The following is a 17,430-nucleotide window of genomic DNA, read 5'->3' on the forward strand; positions in this document are numbered from 1 at the left end:
TTTGTATAGTTTACATACTTACAGATTATTTCTTCTAGACTCAGAAAAGTGTGCATGTGTTCACTAATCTGCATTTGTTTGTTTGCTTGCTTTAATGAATAAATTGTCTCTGGCATCTTTTCTTCTCCAGTCACATCCATCCTCATGTGGTCCTGGCTTCACCTGCCATCTCTTTAATATTAATGGCATAGACATGTAATCCATCATTTCCTTGGGGGGCTGAATCTTCGTGGGTTATATTCTGCAAGGCCAAATATCAGATTATTCTGTCCTGTGTAAGTACAGGCATACTGCAAGCCTGAAAGTTCAGAAAAGACATTTGTTTATATATTTGACTCTATGAATTTGATCTATATAGACCTAAATAAAACACAGAAGCAAGCAATTTAAAAACTGCATTATTTCCCTTCTGTAACCATGGATTAAAAAGTTTTGTGAAGATGACAAAATCAGATGAATACTTAGCTTAATTTGTGGCTGTGGTTTAACTTGGGTTTTGCCTTGTTGGAGCTGGGACGGTCTCGAATGAAAGGAAATGTAGGTGACACCTCACCAATACCCACTTGTAGGTTCACAGTGAGGATGGCAGTAATGGGATGTGATGGGAATGCCTTGACTTGTTTGTCAAGCAAGCCCGCCATATTAGGTGATGGAGTGTGTGGAGTCATTGCATTCGATCAAGTGCCCCCTCAGTAAGTTTGCAGATAATGCCAAGTTGGGAGGAAGTGTCAATCTGCCTGAGGGTAGGAAGGCCCTGCAGAGGGATCTGGACAGGCTGGATCGATGGGCTAAGGCCAATTGCATGAACCTGAACCAGACCAAGTGCTGGGTCCTACACTTCAGTCACAAGAACCCCATGCATCACTACAGGCTTGAGGCTGAGTGGCTGGAAAGCTGTGTGGGTACGGAGGAACAGGATCTGGGGGTGTTAGCTGACAGCTGGCTGAACATGAGCCAGTAGTGTGCCCAGGAAGCCAAGAAGGCCAACGGCATCCTGGCTTGTATGAGCAATAGTGCAGCCAGCAGGAGCAGGGAGGTGACCGTCCCTGTCTTGGCACTGGTGAGGCTGCACCTTGAGCGCTGTGCTCAGTTCTGGGCCCTTCACTGCAAGAAAGACATGGAGGCCCTGGAGAGTGTCCAGAGAAGGGCAGTGGAGCTGTGAGGTGTCTGGAGCACAAGTCTGGGGACAAGATGGGGAGCGGCTGAGGGAAACTGGGGTTGTGCAGTCTGGAGAAGAGGAGCTCAGGGGAGATCTAATTGCTCTCTACAAGGACCTGAAAGGAGGTTGTGGTGAGGTGGGTGTTGGCCTCTTCGCCCAGGTAAGAGTAATAAGGTGAGAAGTAATGGCCTCAAGTTGCTCCAGGGGAGGTTCAGGCTGAATATCAGGAAACATTTCTTCTCCAGAAGACTAGTGCTGCACTGGCACAGGCTGCCCAGGGAGGTGGTGCAGTCACTGTCCCTGGAGGTGTTCCAGAACCGTGTGGATGTGGCACTGAGGGACATGGTCAGTGGGCATGGTGGGGATGGGCTGGTGGTTGGACTAGGTGATCTTAGAGGTCTTTTCCAACTGAAATGATTCTGTGATTCTTTAACATCTGCTGGGAACCAAGTGAACAGTTAGTGATCCCAGCTCTTTGAGAATGTTGGGTGTAATTTGTTATCCAAAGTTGCACTTGGGAGTGGAATTTGGTCTTCACATTCTGTGCATTCATTGGCTTCTCCAAGAAGAGGAATTGTGAGAGAATTGTAGAATTGTTTGAGTTGGAAGGGATGCTTAAAGGCCGTGTGGTCCAACTCCTCTGTGATGAACACCTACAGCTCGATGAGGGTGCTTGGAGCTCCTCCAGCCCGACCTTGGATGTCTCCAGGGACAGGGCAGCTACCACCTCTCTGGGCAGCCTGTTCAGAAGGCTGTTTATACATGCATTAGCTGTTGTGGAGCCATTTAGCAGCACCAGAAAGATTACTCCCTGCATGTGCACTCTGTCCTGGAGTAAAAGCATGCTTTGTGAAGGGATTCATCTTTAGGCTAAAGGTCTGCCTGCCTCAGTGCTCTTCTGGAACAGCTCTAGTGGAATAATGCCGTTTTGAAAAGCTGTGCCAGCCAGTTCCTCTGTGCAGACAGAGCCTTGGGCACACAGGATCTAGGCACGGACATCAACCGCTCGATTTTTCAAGCGCTAGCCACGCGTGCACCCAGTGGCGTGCTGCGGGCCGGGTTGTACGGAAGGGCGCAGCGCCATTCCGGTCATTCCTTGGGCGGGAAGGGCGGGGCGCTGCCTCAGGAGGAGGCGCTCAGGGCGGCGCTGGGGCTGAGGGTGGGTCCGGGGCTGTGGTAATTCTGCCGGGGAGCGCCCGTGTTCGACGGGGTGGTGGAGGGCTTCTGCGGTGCCTCAGTCTTCTGGGAGCGTGAATTTACATCCCTCGAAAAGGCGCCTGGCGAGGGAAAGCCGAATAAATGCGTGTGTTGGTACATGATGAATCACTGATTTTCTCCCGAGTGAATAAACGTGAATTTCCAGCACGGCGATGCTCGAGAGGCCGGGGGGAGGAGCGAAAAGGGCATTTTACCGCCTGTAATAGAGGCCCAAGCACGGCTCCGGTCGGGTGGGCGGTAATGTTTCTGTCAGCTCTCAAATCAGTTATTAAACCCAGAGTGATGTGCTCAGGCCGAGTGCCTGTAGCACAGCCCACGTCTGTTCAGCACAGCGCAGCCTTGCTCGTGTACCTAACAAATAGCCCCTAGGGCACTAACTGAGAGCTCAGGGCACCCAAAAACGGTTGTATTTCCTCACAAAGATCCTTACTTCTTAATGGATTTTCTGTGTTTTCACACTTCCAGCCTTTTGTCTGGTTCATTGCTGGTAGCAACGTCTGGAACGCTCTGAGCCTTCATTGCACTAACACCAGCAACAGGAGGAGGATTCGGTTCATCCCTAAAGCTTCAATGAGAGTGTGGTATAATTTCTCTGTTTTTCCTCCTAGTCTGCAGGAAGGCACAGGTCTGCCTCTACCTGTTTTTTGTTCTGTGAGGTGCCAGCTGCCTAAGGGTGAGAAATAGAGAGAATGTAGGGCTTCAACTGTGCTTGGAGCGCAGGATTATGTGCATTTCAGGATGGTATTTTAAACAGAGAAGAATAATACCTTTTGCATTACTTGTTTTTCTTCCTTCAGTATTTGAAGCTCAGAGGGTTTAAATTCTCTTCCAAGTATATTTTTTTAAATTTTAATTATTTTACTGAAATTATTTTACCTGTTGACATAAAGCATGAACTGAAGGCATGATTTCTCATTCCATAATTGTCAGGGTTCTGAAACAAAAGCAAAACATATCCTGATACTATCAGAAACAGCTAATTTTACAGGAATATTTCCACTAAATATTAACAAATGTGATTGCATCATATATTCACTTCAAAACCCAAATAAGATCATCTTAAAATTACATGTTCTTTCTCACTTTTCCTATCTTCTGCATATACAAGATCGACGGACTGAGGGAGCTGGGGCTGCTCAGCCTGGAGAAAAGGAGGGTCCAGGGAGACCTGAGAGTGGCTGTTCACTATCTGAAGTGGGGTTGTAAGAAGGAAGGGAACTCTTTAGCAGGGTCTGTTGTGATAGGACAAGGAGAAATGGTTTCAAACTAAAAGATTTAGACTGGATATAAGGAAAAAATGTTTTACAGCAAGGGTGGTGAAGCACTGGAACAGGTTTCCCAGAGAGGTGGTGGATGTCCCCTCCTAGGAGACATCCAAGGTCAGGCAGAAGGGGCTCTGAGCACCCTGATTGAGCTGTAGGTATCCCTGTTCATTGCGGAGAGTTGGGCTAGATGATCTTTAAGGGTCCCCTCCAACTCAAATGACTCTATGAATATATGATTCTGTGATTTTTGTCAGCAAATTATGCAGAGATTATGTATCCATTTGAAAGCCGAAAAAAAAAAGCTATTTGCAGTAATTTATTCTACATTATCTCATCCTCAGTTAAATGTAGCCCATCTTGTAGGTTCACAGTAAACATATTCTTTTCATGGACTTTATTAAGGAGGATGAGTAAGCAAACATACACAATCTTCTGGATGAGGCACTTTACAAAACTAGAGCAATGAAGGCAAGCTGACAGTTAAGACAGAAGCAACCTAACAATTTTCAAAATCATAAAACTGATACAGCAGGTTATAAAATCGTATTTGTAAGGAACTATTCATTTTTCCTGCTTTAATATAACTTAGAGAGGCAATACTGTTCTTTTAATTTGACCATGCTCCTGTTGAGTGCCTTGTTCTAGTTCTAGGCCTTCCTTGTGAGAAGTCAAAAAGGGCAGTGAAGCTGTAGCAGAGTACAGCCATGAGAAGCATGAGAAACCATGAAATATGCTCTGTGTATCTTTTGCTTAATAAAAGCCTCAGATTTTTACTATCCTTCTTTTATTCTCTTCATGCATGCATACTTCTTACAGGCATTACTTGCATGTCTTCAGCTTTTATTAGGTATTCTGAATGCCAGCAAAGAACTTGAAAAGAAATGCAGCTTTATAGTCTGCTCTCAAGATGTATGACTAGAGAGTTGTAGTCTTCTCAATGGCACCTTTTTGTAAGCTTTGTGTCACGCAAAGACAGAGAAGCTGAGATGTTGCACAGTCCTTTCTGTTACCCATTCTATCTGCAACTCTACTGACTTTTGTTATAAAAGCACAGAATATCTTTAACTTTCTTACTGAAATAAATTCTACTAATGATTAATCATTTAAAATGTTCCCACCTCCAAACTCACGCTCAGACCCAAGATTCTCACAAGGGAATGAGTTCTCTTTTCCTAATACCAATTAAACCTTTTCTAACCAAATTAGTTCACCGGAGAGTAACACAATAGGTTTTCTCCTTTTGGAGAAAGAGCAGGATACAGAATTCGAGTTTAGATCCGTATGTGATGACATACTTAAAGTTTGCCCAGTTTGAGGACATTTTAAAAGTCCTTTTACAGTTCCTTGCACATTTATTACCATCCCAATACTGTCTTTGTTTGCATTCCTCAGAACCGATCGATACTTTATTGCCTGCTCTTTCACAATGAAGGCCATGGAGGATCAAGTGGTCCAAGAAGAATCTGGATACCAGGATGACGAGGTAAATTTATGGTTCATTGAAAAACAGGTGCAGCAAATGTCTGAAGGTATTGTTACAGCGTAATGAAGTCCACAGGAAGACAGAAAGTCCCCAAAGACCACCAGGGAGTTCAATTCATTTAAAATGTTGTTGCAGTCTAATACCAAGAAAAATCTCATTGTCGTAGTCCCTGTACAGTCATGCTCTTCAAATGCTCTTCATTAACCTTTCAAAAGCTATGCATAGTTTTTAATAGAATTGTCAATATTGTTTTATATCTTGTACTTCAGTATTAAATACCAGAGGATTATCAGTTAATTTTAAGCTTCCAAGGAATGGTCATCAGCCAGAAAAGGCTGAAGAACAGTGGATGAAAGAGTCAAGACAGTGAGCCTAGCACAAGTTTATTAACACAGCAGAGGATCACTTGCCTGTGAAGACATATTTTATGAAGAAAGTGGTAGGAAATGTGTAGGCCGTCTTGACTTACTATGAGTTTTCTTATTTTGGTAGTTCAACAAGACATGCATTATTAGGGAAAACCATTTCAAGGTTTACAAATTTGAAACACGTAGTGAGATAGATGTAATTTTAAGAAAAATAAAAATCTATTTTCAATTTTTTTTTAGGAATCCTTTTTTCAAGACATTGACCTGCTACAAAAGCATGGAATTGTAAGTATTACCAGTGACTTTTCTCCACAGAATTGTCCATGCAAATTTCTCCTCGCAGGAAATTCTAAATCAGTCATGTGAAGACAAATTTTGCCTTTGGTGATAAGACAGGTTTTCAAAATATGTCATTCTCACTAGGTTCCTAAATAAAGTGTCAAGATATTCAAAATATTTAGCACCCAGTACTTCTTGAAATGCCGACTAGATGCTAATTTATCTGAAAACTGTGTAGTAGATCACTTCCTTTTCCTGCCAATCTTTGTCATTATACCTGCATTTTTGGTTCCCTTGAAATTACACAGTGGCAATTGTTGCTAAATTATTTTTGGAATGCTGTTTAAGGGAGTAGAGTGGGAGTGAACAAACTGTTAATAGTTGGAGAAGTAAGTGGATAGTTTTCTTCCTCAAATACAAATAGTTCTCATCATCATCATTACTGTCACATAAGCATTAGCTTTTTATTTGGATTACTGTTATTATATATTTATCTAGGAGACTGATTCATGGGTCAGAATGTTCAGTGTTAGACAAGCAGAATGAGAAGTTTGGTTTGCCTGAAGTAATTTCAAATTTAAGATAAATGACTGTAGATGGCTACAGACAGGGATGACACAGACACAATGAGACAGCGTTCTCCAGCATTATAGTTACTGTGCTCAGCATGTCAGCAGTGTAATTGTTGTTCACCTTTTTATTGCCAATTCATTGGCAGGGTTTTAAAGAGTTCTGCAGAGGATGAGGTAGTGAGCTGTAACGATGGTACAGTATAGGAAAAATACACAAGTTTTTGTGCTACAAAATTAAAAAGTAGTCCAAAGAGGTTGACCTCATGAGCTGAAAGAGAGTTGTATAAGCTTGTCAATATTGACTGAGGCACAGTATGCAGAAAATGTTGCCAAGTTATGGAAAATCTTGAAAATAAAGAGTAGTGACTTAGTCTGTTCTTCATCATGCTGTTTTTGGAGACAGATCTGGTTTACTAAGAGACTCCTTCTCCTTTTCTATTTTTTTTCTCCCATCCAAATGTTTAGTTGTACTTCCTAGGGGAAGATGTTATTCTCAGCTGTGCCAGTGAGCATGTGATGACCTGTACCTATTAATTTCACTTGCTTGAAGAAGTAGTTTTATGGGTTGCGATTTTTTTTTCCCCCCACAGGCATAAAGAGAGAAGTATTTAGTAGATCTGTCAGCATGGCCACAAATAGTCAGATGTGCAGAACCTAGGCTGGGGTTTGATGTTCAAAAGTGCCTGATAGGAATTAAGTTTCTGTGATCCCAGTGCCATTGCTGAGCGTTCCAGCCCTCGGGCATGCTATCGCTTCTTCTGGCACATCTGTTGTAGCCACACTGTGAACTCGATTCATAAATCAATTGGTGCAAAGAGTATGACAACAAAAAATATGATTTCTGGTTTTTGTTTGTTTGTTTGTTTAAATTCTTGATATGCTCCTGTTTCCATCTCAGAGGCATACAACTAGGGCAGAGATGCTACATAAAAAGGTTGGGAGGATCAGGATAAGAAGCTGGTGTAAGGGGGCAGGTGTGTCAGTGTGTGAAGCCAGGACAACTGCTGAATTCTTCATGGTATCAACTAGAAGGAGAAGAAGATTCTAGTGTTGTAAACAAACGATTGGTAAAAAATGCATCTGGGAGGCAGAGAACAAGAACTTCTGCAACCAGATCTACTGCTCAGGGAATTGTAATGTGGAACAGCCTTAAGTTTGATGAGATCAGAAAGACAAGGCCACCGAAGAAACGCAGAAGTTGAAGGATGAGTTTTGGCCTAGAAAAAAATGCAGCAGTAGTCTGTTGTCTTAATAGAAAAACATTATATGAACAACAGCTCAATGTTGGTATTCTTTTGTTTTCTTTTGTTTTAATTACTCGTTTTTGTTTTTTTGAATGGAGAAATCATTTCTATTTGTGATTGATTTTACCTCACCTATCCCTCTGAATGTAATAGTGAAAAATACATCACAGGATGAAAAATAAGCTTCCCAATGACCATGACTAATCCTTTCCATAGCCCCCCTCCCATCGTAAGTCTCATGTATCCACACACTAGATAAATAAATAACACATCCAGCTCATAGCGTGGTTTGTTTGTTTGTTCTTTTAAACAAAGAACTTGGCTAGAGATGGTAAATTGAAGTATTACCCCCAGCCTTTACCATGGTATGTTTCTTGTGAGTAATTTGTTCCTTGCCTTTAAATTTCCAGTGATACCAGACTTGTAAAGTGAGGTGGGAGGACACAAGATATGCCTGTAGGGTGCTGAACAAAGTCATGCTGTATCCAGTGAATTAAAAACTCGAGTAAGCCCATTCCAGATGCAAGTGCCTGTTGGATCTGGCAGGTTAGGTGTGTTTTGCATTGGACTTACTGTCAACATGCAGAAACAGCACAGCAGTTAGAGTCAGCTTTCTACCACCTATGCAAGTTTGTCCCAGTTCAGATCAGATTACCTGGTTTACAGATTATCTGTGCAAAGGGAGCAAGGACAGATTGAGTTTGACAGGGTTTATTAGGTTAGGCTCCACAACACCTGAAATAATCCATTCTGTTTCTTTACTGTCAGCTTGGAACTAGAAAGACTGGCACTGAACAGGGACAGGTTGAGTACAGCCAGACCCAACATGTCTTTCTTGCAGAAGCACCAGGGTATCTGCACCATGATCCCTCACACTGATGTGACTCGAACTTTTCTGATATTTGGGGGTCACAAACTACATAAAGAAGAGTTTACTTTGTAAATATGTTTCTTTGTGAAAATAGACGTGCATATGATTGTATAACAAAGTGTTTCAAAGGTTTACTTTGCCAACTAGCTGTTATCTGTCACGAGTACTCAAAGAAAGGAACTTTCTTCACAGAACGTGGCCGATATTAAAAAACTGAAGTCAGTTGGGATCTGCACTATCAAAGGAATCCAGATGACAACAAGACGAGCACTGTGCAATGTAAAAGGGCTTTCAGAGGTCAAAGTGGACAAGATTAAAGAAGCTGCAAATAAGCTTATTGTAAGCCAATCGCTTTCTTGATAACTTAAATTTATGCTGCCATCTCCAAAATGCTAGGCAACATTTCTCTTTATAGAATTTTTCACCACATCATCAAGATAATTTTGAAAATAATCCAGTTCAGTATTCCTTATATTCTTTGTATTTTACAGCAACCAGACAAATGTTGTGGTGCTTTTCATACCCAATGTGTGTAAATCAGGCTGGGGTAGACAGAAGTTTTCTGGATGGGATATCACACTCTGCCTTCAGCTTAAAGCTCAACATAGTAAACCTCTCGTGTTCTCTTTGGTCTTCCTTAGGAGCCAGGCTTCCTAACTGCGTTTGAGTACAGTGAAAAACGGAAGATGGTATTTCACATTACTACAGGCAGCCAGGAATTTGAGTAAGCTTATTTCTGCTTTTATCCTGCTCTAGTACAAACTATTCCGATTATCATATTTACTGTCTTTAACGAGAAACAAAAATATAAAAGAACAACTATTCAGTTAGGACATGCAGGTTATTTTGCATTCGGAGCTAGTGCTGGCTCAGAGATGCCTGAATCAGTAAGCAACAAAACCAACTCCTTTTCTGAGGGAAATCAGGCAGTCGTTGTAAATAAACAGTTTGTGTCCAAAAATCCTGACTGATCATCATTTTTTTCACCTAATTAAAGCAACCTGAAAGCCTACAGTCAAAATCGTTAAGTCTACAAGACTTCCCTTGAAATACTTTTAAGGAACTTCATCTTTCAAAGATGTTCTCTCTCTTCTTTCTTTCCAGTAATCATTTCTATACATTTTTCTCTTGCATGCAGTAAGGAAGATTGGATTAACTTTTTATCAATCAGTGGTCATTTAGTGCCCTGCTTTAGGACAGCTATAACTTTTCTTAAAGCAGCAAAAATCTCTTTTCTTTACTTTCCTCTTGTAATCTTGTGGGTTTAACTATATCATCATTGTCTTCCTTTCTGCAGCAAACTTCTGGGTGGTGGGATTGAAAGCATGGCAATCACTGAGGCCTTTGGAGGTGAGAAAACTACATTAAATGAGTATTATTAACAGACAAAGAATAGATTTTAAGTCAAGCTGGATTACTTCTGTGAAACATCACATTGTAGTCATAAAGATGAGTACCTGCACGAGAGGAAGAAGAAATAATCCATATTTTTTTCCTCTTTTTTCATCTTCAATTGCTTGCAGACTAAGTTTGAGCTGAGTAATCACTGGACTTGGTGAGCATGCTGATTCAGAATGACATACTATTATTAATACTGCTATTAACTATTTCTTATTGTAGGAAAAATTTCCCCTATGCAATTGCTGTTCCTCTTCAATAATGGCACAAAAGTTATTCTATTTATGTACTCTCGGGATGCATTGAATTTCATAAAAGATTTTACAATGACAGTTAAGCTATTGTTAGAGTAAATCCCATCAGTTAGTGGTTAGTTCTTCTAAAACAATAAGAAGAGTTTGGAAAACACAGTAATCTTCTCTTTAGAGAAGATAAACTGGAGACCTGTATGATTTGATGTCGTGAGATTAAAAAACTCCTAAACTTCTTGATCATTTTGATGAAAATAAAACTGGGCCTGATGCTGTTTTTTGGGGTTGAAGTGGACCTAACCACTCATTTTTCCTCCTCCCTCAGTTAACAATTTTCCATACATATTACAGAAAAGTAGAAGTGAACATAGCAGTCAAGCAAGATCAAATCAAAGCATGTCAGATTTTGCTTTTCATGCAAGACATGTAAAACAGTAGAAACTGCACATAATGTTCTTTATATATCTGGATTGAAATGTACAAATGTACAAATACAGAAATAGAGGTGAATTTTTTAAGCATGTGTTTCCAATTGCAGTAACATCTGAATTTGGCAAACTTGGAAGAAAAGACAAAAAAAAAAAAAAAAAAGTGACTTTTGTTTTTTTCTTTATTTAATAGAGTTCCGGACGGGCAAAACACAGCTATCTCATACCCTTTGTGGTAAGTGTGCTACCTTAAAACTGGGAGCTTTTTTTTTTCTTTACGATAGTATCAAAATTCAACATGTAAAGGCAAGTCAGAATATTCTATCTCTAGAAATATAGTGAAAAAAACTTGGTGATTCTTACCTCTACTGATTGTGTTTGAATACAGAACTCATGTAGATAATTACTTATTAATACTGCTCACATCAATCTCAGTTTTGCCAGAAGGAGAGAGAAGACCATAAGCCATCTTAGGGAGCAACACACACTACCTGGAAAAGCAGAGCACAAATAGGAGTTACAGGGGGACAGGAGCATTGCTCAGTGGAGGGCAAAGGCAAGATTCTCTGTCAGCAATGCTTTTAATTTCCGGGTTTCAAGAAGTTTTGCTGATAATGGCATTCTGAAAGGCCACTGAAAGGATACTAATGAACTGGTTAAGCAAAGACTTTGGCAGTGCTAGACATAGCAGGACTCCGATTCCGCAGCGCTATCTCACAGTGTGTAGATAGTAGTCAGTTATAACTATGGTAACTATTACACTGCTGGAATATAGTTACAGGACACTGGATAGACAAACATTCACTTAAATGGAGACTGTGGCATAAAGGGAACTGCGGCACCTTCTGGAAAAATGAAGACTCTTCCATTCAGTATAATCTAATGCCCAAGTTAGTCAGCAGAGTTATATTCTTTTGCCTGAATGATCACAACTGAATGGATAGAGTATTTTAGCTTATTCACTTCAAAGAGGCTAAACTAGTGATTTCCACATTGCTTAAAACCAGTGGCTCTCTGTATTACGGGTAAACAGTCATCATATTTTATTAAAAATAATAGTGTGAGAAAATATTTTTCCCAGCTATTCATTTTATTCTGATTCATTCCAGTGACAGCTCAGCTGCCAGGGCCCAGCGGCTACACTGGTGGAAAGATTATCTTCATTGATACTGAAAACACTTTGTATCTTTTGGGCTGTTGAAAGCTACAGGTACCTTGAACTGGAAAGACAGTTCATTCTGTTAGAATGACAAGCAAGAAGTAGGCTCCAGAGGGCTTCACGCATGTGAAACAATATGATGGACACAAAAAGCTTGGAGAGCACGGAGTGTAGTGGCCCACAGCATGGTGGCTTTTACTCTTTCATTTGATCTAATCCAAGCTGGAAAAGTTAGTCAGAATACAGATTTTCTTTTAAATACTTCTTTGAGATTTAACACGCTTTGTTAGTGGTAACAGATTATAGAAGGCAATGAGTAAATAGATAGACAGATAGACGATAGATGTAATGATAGATGATAAGTGATGTAAGTATTCTATTTATCTCAAAATAAATTTATCTAAGAACTTAATGTCTATGATAGATTATGTATAAATAGGTTTTGCTTGCTGCTAAATTCCCAGAGCATGCATATCCATATGTCAAATCCTAAACACAAAACAATTATCATCAAGAGCCCCAAACTGTCCTTAAGGTATGTAAGACAGCATGAAAAGTCAGTCTTCTCCAGGATCAGAATAAATATTCTTTTTTCCATGTATTTATTTCGGGATGGAACTGTAGTGTTTTCAGCGCATGGTCTGTACAAAGACAAATCCTTAACTTTGACTGATGTCAGCCGACCAGATCGTCTTCGAGACATTGCTGATCGCTTCAACGTTGACCATGACGCAGTCCTTGACAACGTGCTGTATGCGCGTGCATACACTAGTAAGACCATCATTGCAACTGCCATGATAGCTGTGATTTTTCTCTAAGGCTTCTATTTTAATAGATTTCAGTTTCTTAAGTGAGATTGCCCACTTAAGGATGGGAAATTACATTTTGTTGCTAGCAAAAGAAGTTACAAGCTAGCTTCTATTCTCTGTTTCTGGTGGTGTACTCTGGCAGACTAGCTCAGGGTAAGTATTCCAGCCCAGCTGTACTACACAAGCTTCTGCAGTTTGCTGCAACAATTCTGCCATGTGTATTATAGTTGTCAGTGTACCATCTTAGTAACGGAAGCAACAATTAATGTAACAACAATTGTCTGAATGTAAGCTAATTCTATAAATGCTGTCGATAATTCTCTATAATTGTGTGAATGGATCCTTACAGAAACAGTTCCATGCACTCTGTCAGCAGACATTCCATTAAAACTTCAAGTAAATTTTAAATGGGACTTTTACATGAACATGAATGATATGGCAATACAATTTCTTTGTGTCATTTAATTCAATGTTCATTTCAAGCAATTCTATTGGTTTTCAGTTCTCAACATGAGACTTTTTTGTGAAGCTCTTCACAGAGAAGTGTTGTTGACTGGGCAAGTGGAAACTGGAGCCTGCAGAAGCATAAGCACTATTGGGTATTGGAGAGGTAGCTTGTTAATGGACACCGGACTTAACATTGCTGGTGGTGAAAACACAGAGTGCAGAGCTTTAAAGTGGAAATAAAGTGGAATTTTAAAATTCAGGCTTTTCTTGCTTCAGAGTTTCTTTCATTTGTCAACTGTACTTCCCATCAGGTGAACATCAGATGGAATTGCTTGACTATGTAGCGGCAAAGTTCCATGAGGAAGCTGGTATCTTCAAGCTATTGGTACAAGACTAATTTTTATTTTTCACATGCTTGCTGCTTTCAGAATAGTTTTCTTGTTGTTGCTTTTCACTGTATTGACTTATCCAGCGCAATTACAATATAGATCATTGACTCCATAATGGCACTCTTCCGTGTGGATTTCAGCGGTCGTGGAGAGCTGGCTGAACGACAACAGAAACTCGCTCAGATGCTGTCAAGGCTCCAAAAAATATCAGAAGGTAAGGGAAACATTGCAAAATATGGAAAACATGGACTGGAATTACTGAAACAGCAATTGTTAGTGGCATGACCACCATGTGTATTATCAAATCAGGCACTGTCCTTGGGATCTTTCCTCACTTTACAAGTCTGTCAGTTACCAAAAAGAAACAAAAGTATATTATTTCAAGATGACAGATAAAGGAGTCTTTAGAACTACTTAACATTTAGAATTCTCCCAGAAATACTGTTAAGAGAAGTCCTAAATGGGAGGACAGGTTTTGAAACTGGACAAATATCCAGCCTTCCCCCAGCTTTGACAGTCTAAATACACAAGAAACATGGAGAACAGGAAAAAAAATGGTGAAGGCACAGAGGGAGAAGGCTGTGTCCATTGCCTCATTCTAATTACTGTACAATGCTCTGCGGGATGATGATGGAATGAACAGGATTCTTCCTTTTTTGGAATGGCTCAGAAATGTTGATGAGGAATGAGTAAATGTATTTATATAGTAAATACCAAAAAAAGGGGAACAAACACAGGGAGGGAGAAGAGGCCTAGGGCACGGAGCCAGTGGAGAAGATGGAAATTGAGAAAGACTTGTTCAGTGGAACTCTGAAAAGTGCTCTTTTTTTGGTATAAATATTGCAGCTGACACAAGAGCAAAGTTAGGCTGTCTTCCTATTAACCTCAGCCAGCAGACATAAGGAACATTTGCTTCTCTTTCCTTTGAAATTTGAAGTGCTTCAGGAGCAGCCTTGACCTTACTGTGAATATGAGGATATTTTTGAAATATAATTTGATATAGTTCATCTTCTTTGCATTGTTTTCTATTGCAGAATATAACGTGGCTGTGTTTGTGACCAATCAGATGACCGCTGATCCAGGAGCAACTATGACGTACGATACTCTCATTCGTTTAAATTTCTTCCCTTTTGGTTACATATTTAACAGAGATGAGAACTGAGACTGTAAGGAGCAAGAAGCATTGACATGAAAGCCTGCTCCTCATGTTTTAACTATTTCAGACTGTTGTTTGGTCTTTCTGGTATCATGAGTCATTCACAGATGACAGGTATAGGTTTATTTCAGTTTTGATAATTTTTTTTAAATGATTTTTTTTTCCTGCCTGGCATGATGATTTCTTTCACTATGCCTTGAACAAACAGAACAAAACATAACAACTGTTGAAAAAAAACCCACCTAATTGTCTTTTGAAGCAGTGTATATATGTTGTGTAGGGCTTACATTCTTGGGCCTCTTGAATGGTGAGAGGACATTGAGCATTGAGCATTTGAGCGTCCTGTCTTGAGGCAGGTGTGCTTAGATCCTCTTCTGTTTTTTTTTTTTTTTTGCCTATTTATTATTCATTATTGAGTTCATTGTGCATTGTCTGACAGTTAATCACACAATTATGGAAATTACGTGGCGAATCATCACTACTTTTTTTTTTGCTAATTTAGCTTTCAGGCAGACCCAAAGAAGCCCGTTGGGGGCCACATCCTTGCTCATGCTTCAACTACCCGAATTAGTTTGAGGAAAGGGAGAGGGGAGCTGCGTATTGCGAAGATATACGACAGGTAAATCTCTGTCCCTTCACAGGAAAGAAGCTGCGCTACGAACACAGTAGGGTGACAAAGTTCATTGCACTGAAACTTAATACCTTGTGATTTGTGGTTTCAAATTAACCGTGTATCTGTATGGTATGTTGAGAGAAAATCTCAAAGGACAGAGCGATTCGTAGATTTGAAGTTGTCTTGCATATCATATGTATCGCATTATGTAACCTTTCCTCATAAATCCTACTAGATGCTCATCTCTTCAAGAAGACTATCAAATAGTTTGGTAAGAGTGGTTGTCCCTTGGCAGGAACATTCCAGAGCTGTTGAATTACTCAGTTTTGCTGACCTCAGTTGGTGTCAGTTTACACGCTAAGCTGGGGCAGATGCAAGTCATTAAAAAACGTATCAGCGGAACCGTGCGGAGAGACCAGTGTTCCTGGTCATGAGCTAAAACGTGGAAGAGCAAGTTTGCATAGACAGAATCTTCTCCCACACTCCCTCCTTCCCCTCACTTGTGTTTCTCATTGTCAGAGAGGTGGGTTTCATGTTTTCTCATCTTGATAATATCGATCACATCGCATAAAAATGTTGAAGTTATTCCGCGTTGTTTTTACTCGAAACCTTTGGGAGGCCATTCCGTAACTACATTTAATGCGGGGGAAAAACACTGGTGGTTTTCTTTTTTTTTTTCCCAGTCCTGAGATGCCTGAAAATGAAGCCACGTTTGCAATAACTCCTGGAGGGATCGGAGATGCCAAAGAATAGGCAGAAAACTCGTGCAAACGTTCAGCTGATAAGGCAGTTAGTTGGGATGAAGATTTGTGCAAGGTCGCTGACTCCCCAGCTGCATTTTTATCTTCTTGGAAACATTTGAGAGATTTTGGGATAAACTGTGTGGTTCAGTGTTATCCGTCTTAACAGAAGTTGGTTCATTTGGGGTCTTCTCTTTTCAGTTGACAAATAAATAGCTGATAAATAGATGGGAACAGCAGTGGCAGGAGCAAGAGCGCAAGAACTTTGTGGAGTTTCATGCGCAGAAGAAGAAAAATAATTACCTGGAATACTTTCGCGTTGGCCAGATTATTTATTTACGCGCTTTTACTTTTTGGAGAGAATGACTTAAAAGCTGTTTTTTACCAAAGGTAAAAATAAAGATGTAAAATCAGAACAGCACTCGGCGCACGTTTGGGTGCTTTGCCTCCAGCCCCACTCTCGGTAATCTCACTCATCTCCCACGAGAGAAATAAACCAGACGCAACCCAACCTTTTAAAACCCGTTTGGGGCACATTGAGCCATTTTCTCCCAGCCAGGAGAAAGCAGACATCATGGCTGCTGTCCTTCCCGCTGCTGCCCAGGCGCTGAGCCCACAGCCTCCTGGCAACCAGCGAGGGAGGCCCGAGTCCACCGGGCCCGCGCAGACCCACCACAGCCACTGCTCGGCCGGGCCCCTCCGCCGCCGTTATTGTCTCCTCCACGGGGGCAGCCAGTGCCTGGCCGAACGGCCGTATTCTCCAAGCGCCGCTACGCTGCACGTTTAGCGTAATCCTCCGACCCTCCGCCAGCCCTTCCTGCACGGCCCGCGGAAGAATTTTACGGAAAACGGCCGGGCTCTTCCTGCTCTACGTCAGCCTGAGTTACGCAAGCTGCGTACGCCGTGCGCTTACGTAACGTACGCCTCTGCCTAGGTTTTCCCTACCCTCTAGAAGGGGTTACGCGGTAGGCTCCTTGCGTAGCAGACTTTGAGGAATAAGAAGAGCGATACTCTCCTTCCTCCCCGTCTCACGCTGGGGCATCTGAAGTACAGAACGCTACGCAACTTTCTTATTTTTCTCGCCGTTCGGAGAAGCGTTTCGCCGTGCGGGTGTAGGGCGTAGTTGGCTTCCGGGAATAAGCGTAGGCATTTTCGAGGGCCGCAGTTTGCGCAGCGCCGGGGCGCCCGTAACGTAAGTGAAGCGGGTTGGGGCGGCGGCGGCCATTTTGTGCCGGGAGCCCGGAGGAAGAAGACGCGAGCGTCTCCACACTTGACGGGCCCTGGAGCCGACCGAGAGCCCCGCCGTTCCCTCCGCCGACGCTCAGCGGGTCTCTGACCCACTGACCAATTCTTCTTCGTTTGTGTCCCTCCCGAGAGCCGAGGTGGCGCAAAGCGAGTCCTCCGAGACCCAGCCGGCGCTGGCCGGGCCCTCGCCCCGCACCCCCAGCCCCTCGCCGTCACCACGGCCGGCCTTCCGCTGCCTCTCGCCCACCCCCCCGGGGGCGATGAGGGGCTTCGGGGATCGGGGGCGCGACCGGGACCGTGGCGGGTAAGGGGGCAACGGGGGAGGCCGGGCTGGAG

General features: G+C 41.9%; 2 protein-coding genes and 1 long non-coding RNA gene across 5 annotated transcripts in view; 2 read left to right on the forward strand and 1 right to left on the reverse strand.

Annotated features, from left to right (window-relative positions):
- Nucleotides 1,502-16,270, forward strand: DMC1 (DNA meiotic recombinase 1). Of its 2 annotated transcripts, none has more exons than XM_021385093.1 (15): nucleotides 1,502-2,318; nucleotides 2,843-2,958; nucleotides 5,035-5,125; nucleotides 5,734-5,778; nucleotides 8,652-8,798; nucleotides 9,101-9,183; nucleotides 9,757-9,809; nucleotides 10,730-10,771; nucleotides 11,646-11,718; nucleotides 12,375-12,466; nucleotides 13,263-13,336; nucleotides 13,440-13,554; nucleotides 14,375-14,435; nucleotides 14,999-15,115; nucleotides 15,793-16,270. In XM_021385093.1, the coding sequence occupies exons 3-15, from the start codon at nucleotides 5,069-5,071 to the stop codon at nucleotides 15,860-15,862; spliced, it is 1,029 nt and encodes a 342-aa protein (XP_021240768.1). In that variant the 5' UTR covers nucleotides 1,502-2,318; nucleotides 2,843-2,958; nucleotides 5,035-5,068; the 3' UTR covers nucleotides 15,863-16,270. The 2 variants fall into 2 exon arrangements, with proteins under 2 accessions (XP_021240768.1, XP_021240759.1); XM_021385084.1 differs by lacking the exon at nucleotides 1,502-2,318 and adding an exon at nucleotides 2,325-2,470.
- LOC110392772 lies at nucleotides 8,284-16,732 on the reverse strand. Of its 2 annotated transcripts, none has more exons than XR_002434609.1 (3): nucleotides 16,362-16,732; nucleotides 10,900-11,027; nucleotides 8,284-9,916 (listed from the first exon to the last, which is right to left on the reverse strand). It is a non-coding gene; the product is annotated as an uncharacterized LOC110392772 (long non-coding RNA). The 2 variants fall into 2 exon arrangements; XR_002434615.1 differs by having other exon boundaries at nucleotides 8,284-10,023.
- The window catches only part of DDX17 (DEAD-box helicase 17), a 19,491-nt gene continuing 19,056 nt past the window's right edge, over nucleotides 16,996-17,430 (forward strand). Inside the window, exon 1 of the mRNA XM_021385075.1 lies at nucleotides 16,996-17,398. Coding sequence (XP_021240750.1) covers nucleotides 17,355-17,398 — 44 coding nt within the window. The 5' untranslated portion in view covers nucleotides 16,996-17,354. The remainder of the gene's footprint in view (nucleotides 17,399-17,430) is intronic.

The sequence above is a fragment of the Numida meleagris genome, chromosome 1 (assembly GCF_002078875.1).
Source record: "Numida meleagris isolate 19003 breed g44 Domestic line chromosome 1, NumMel1.0, whole genome shotgun sequence".
Lineage (NCBI taxonomy): Eukaryota > Metazoa > Chordata > Aves > Galliformes > Numididae > Numida > Numida meleagris.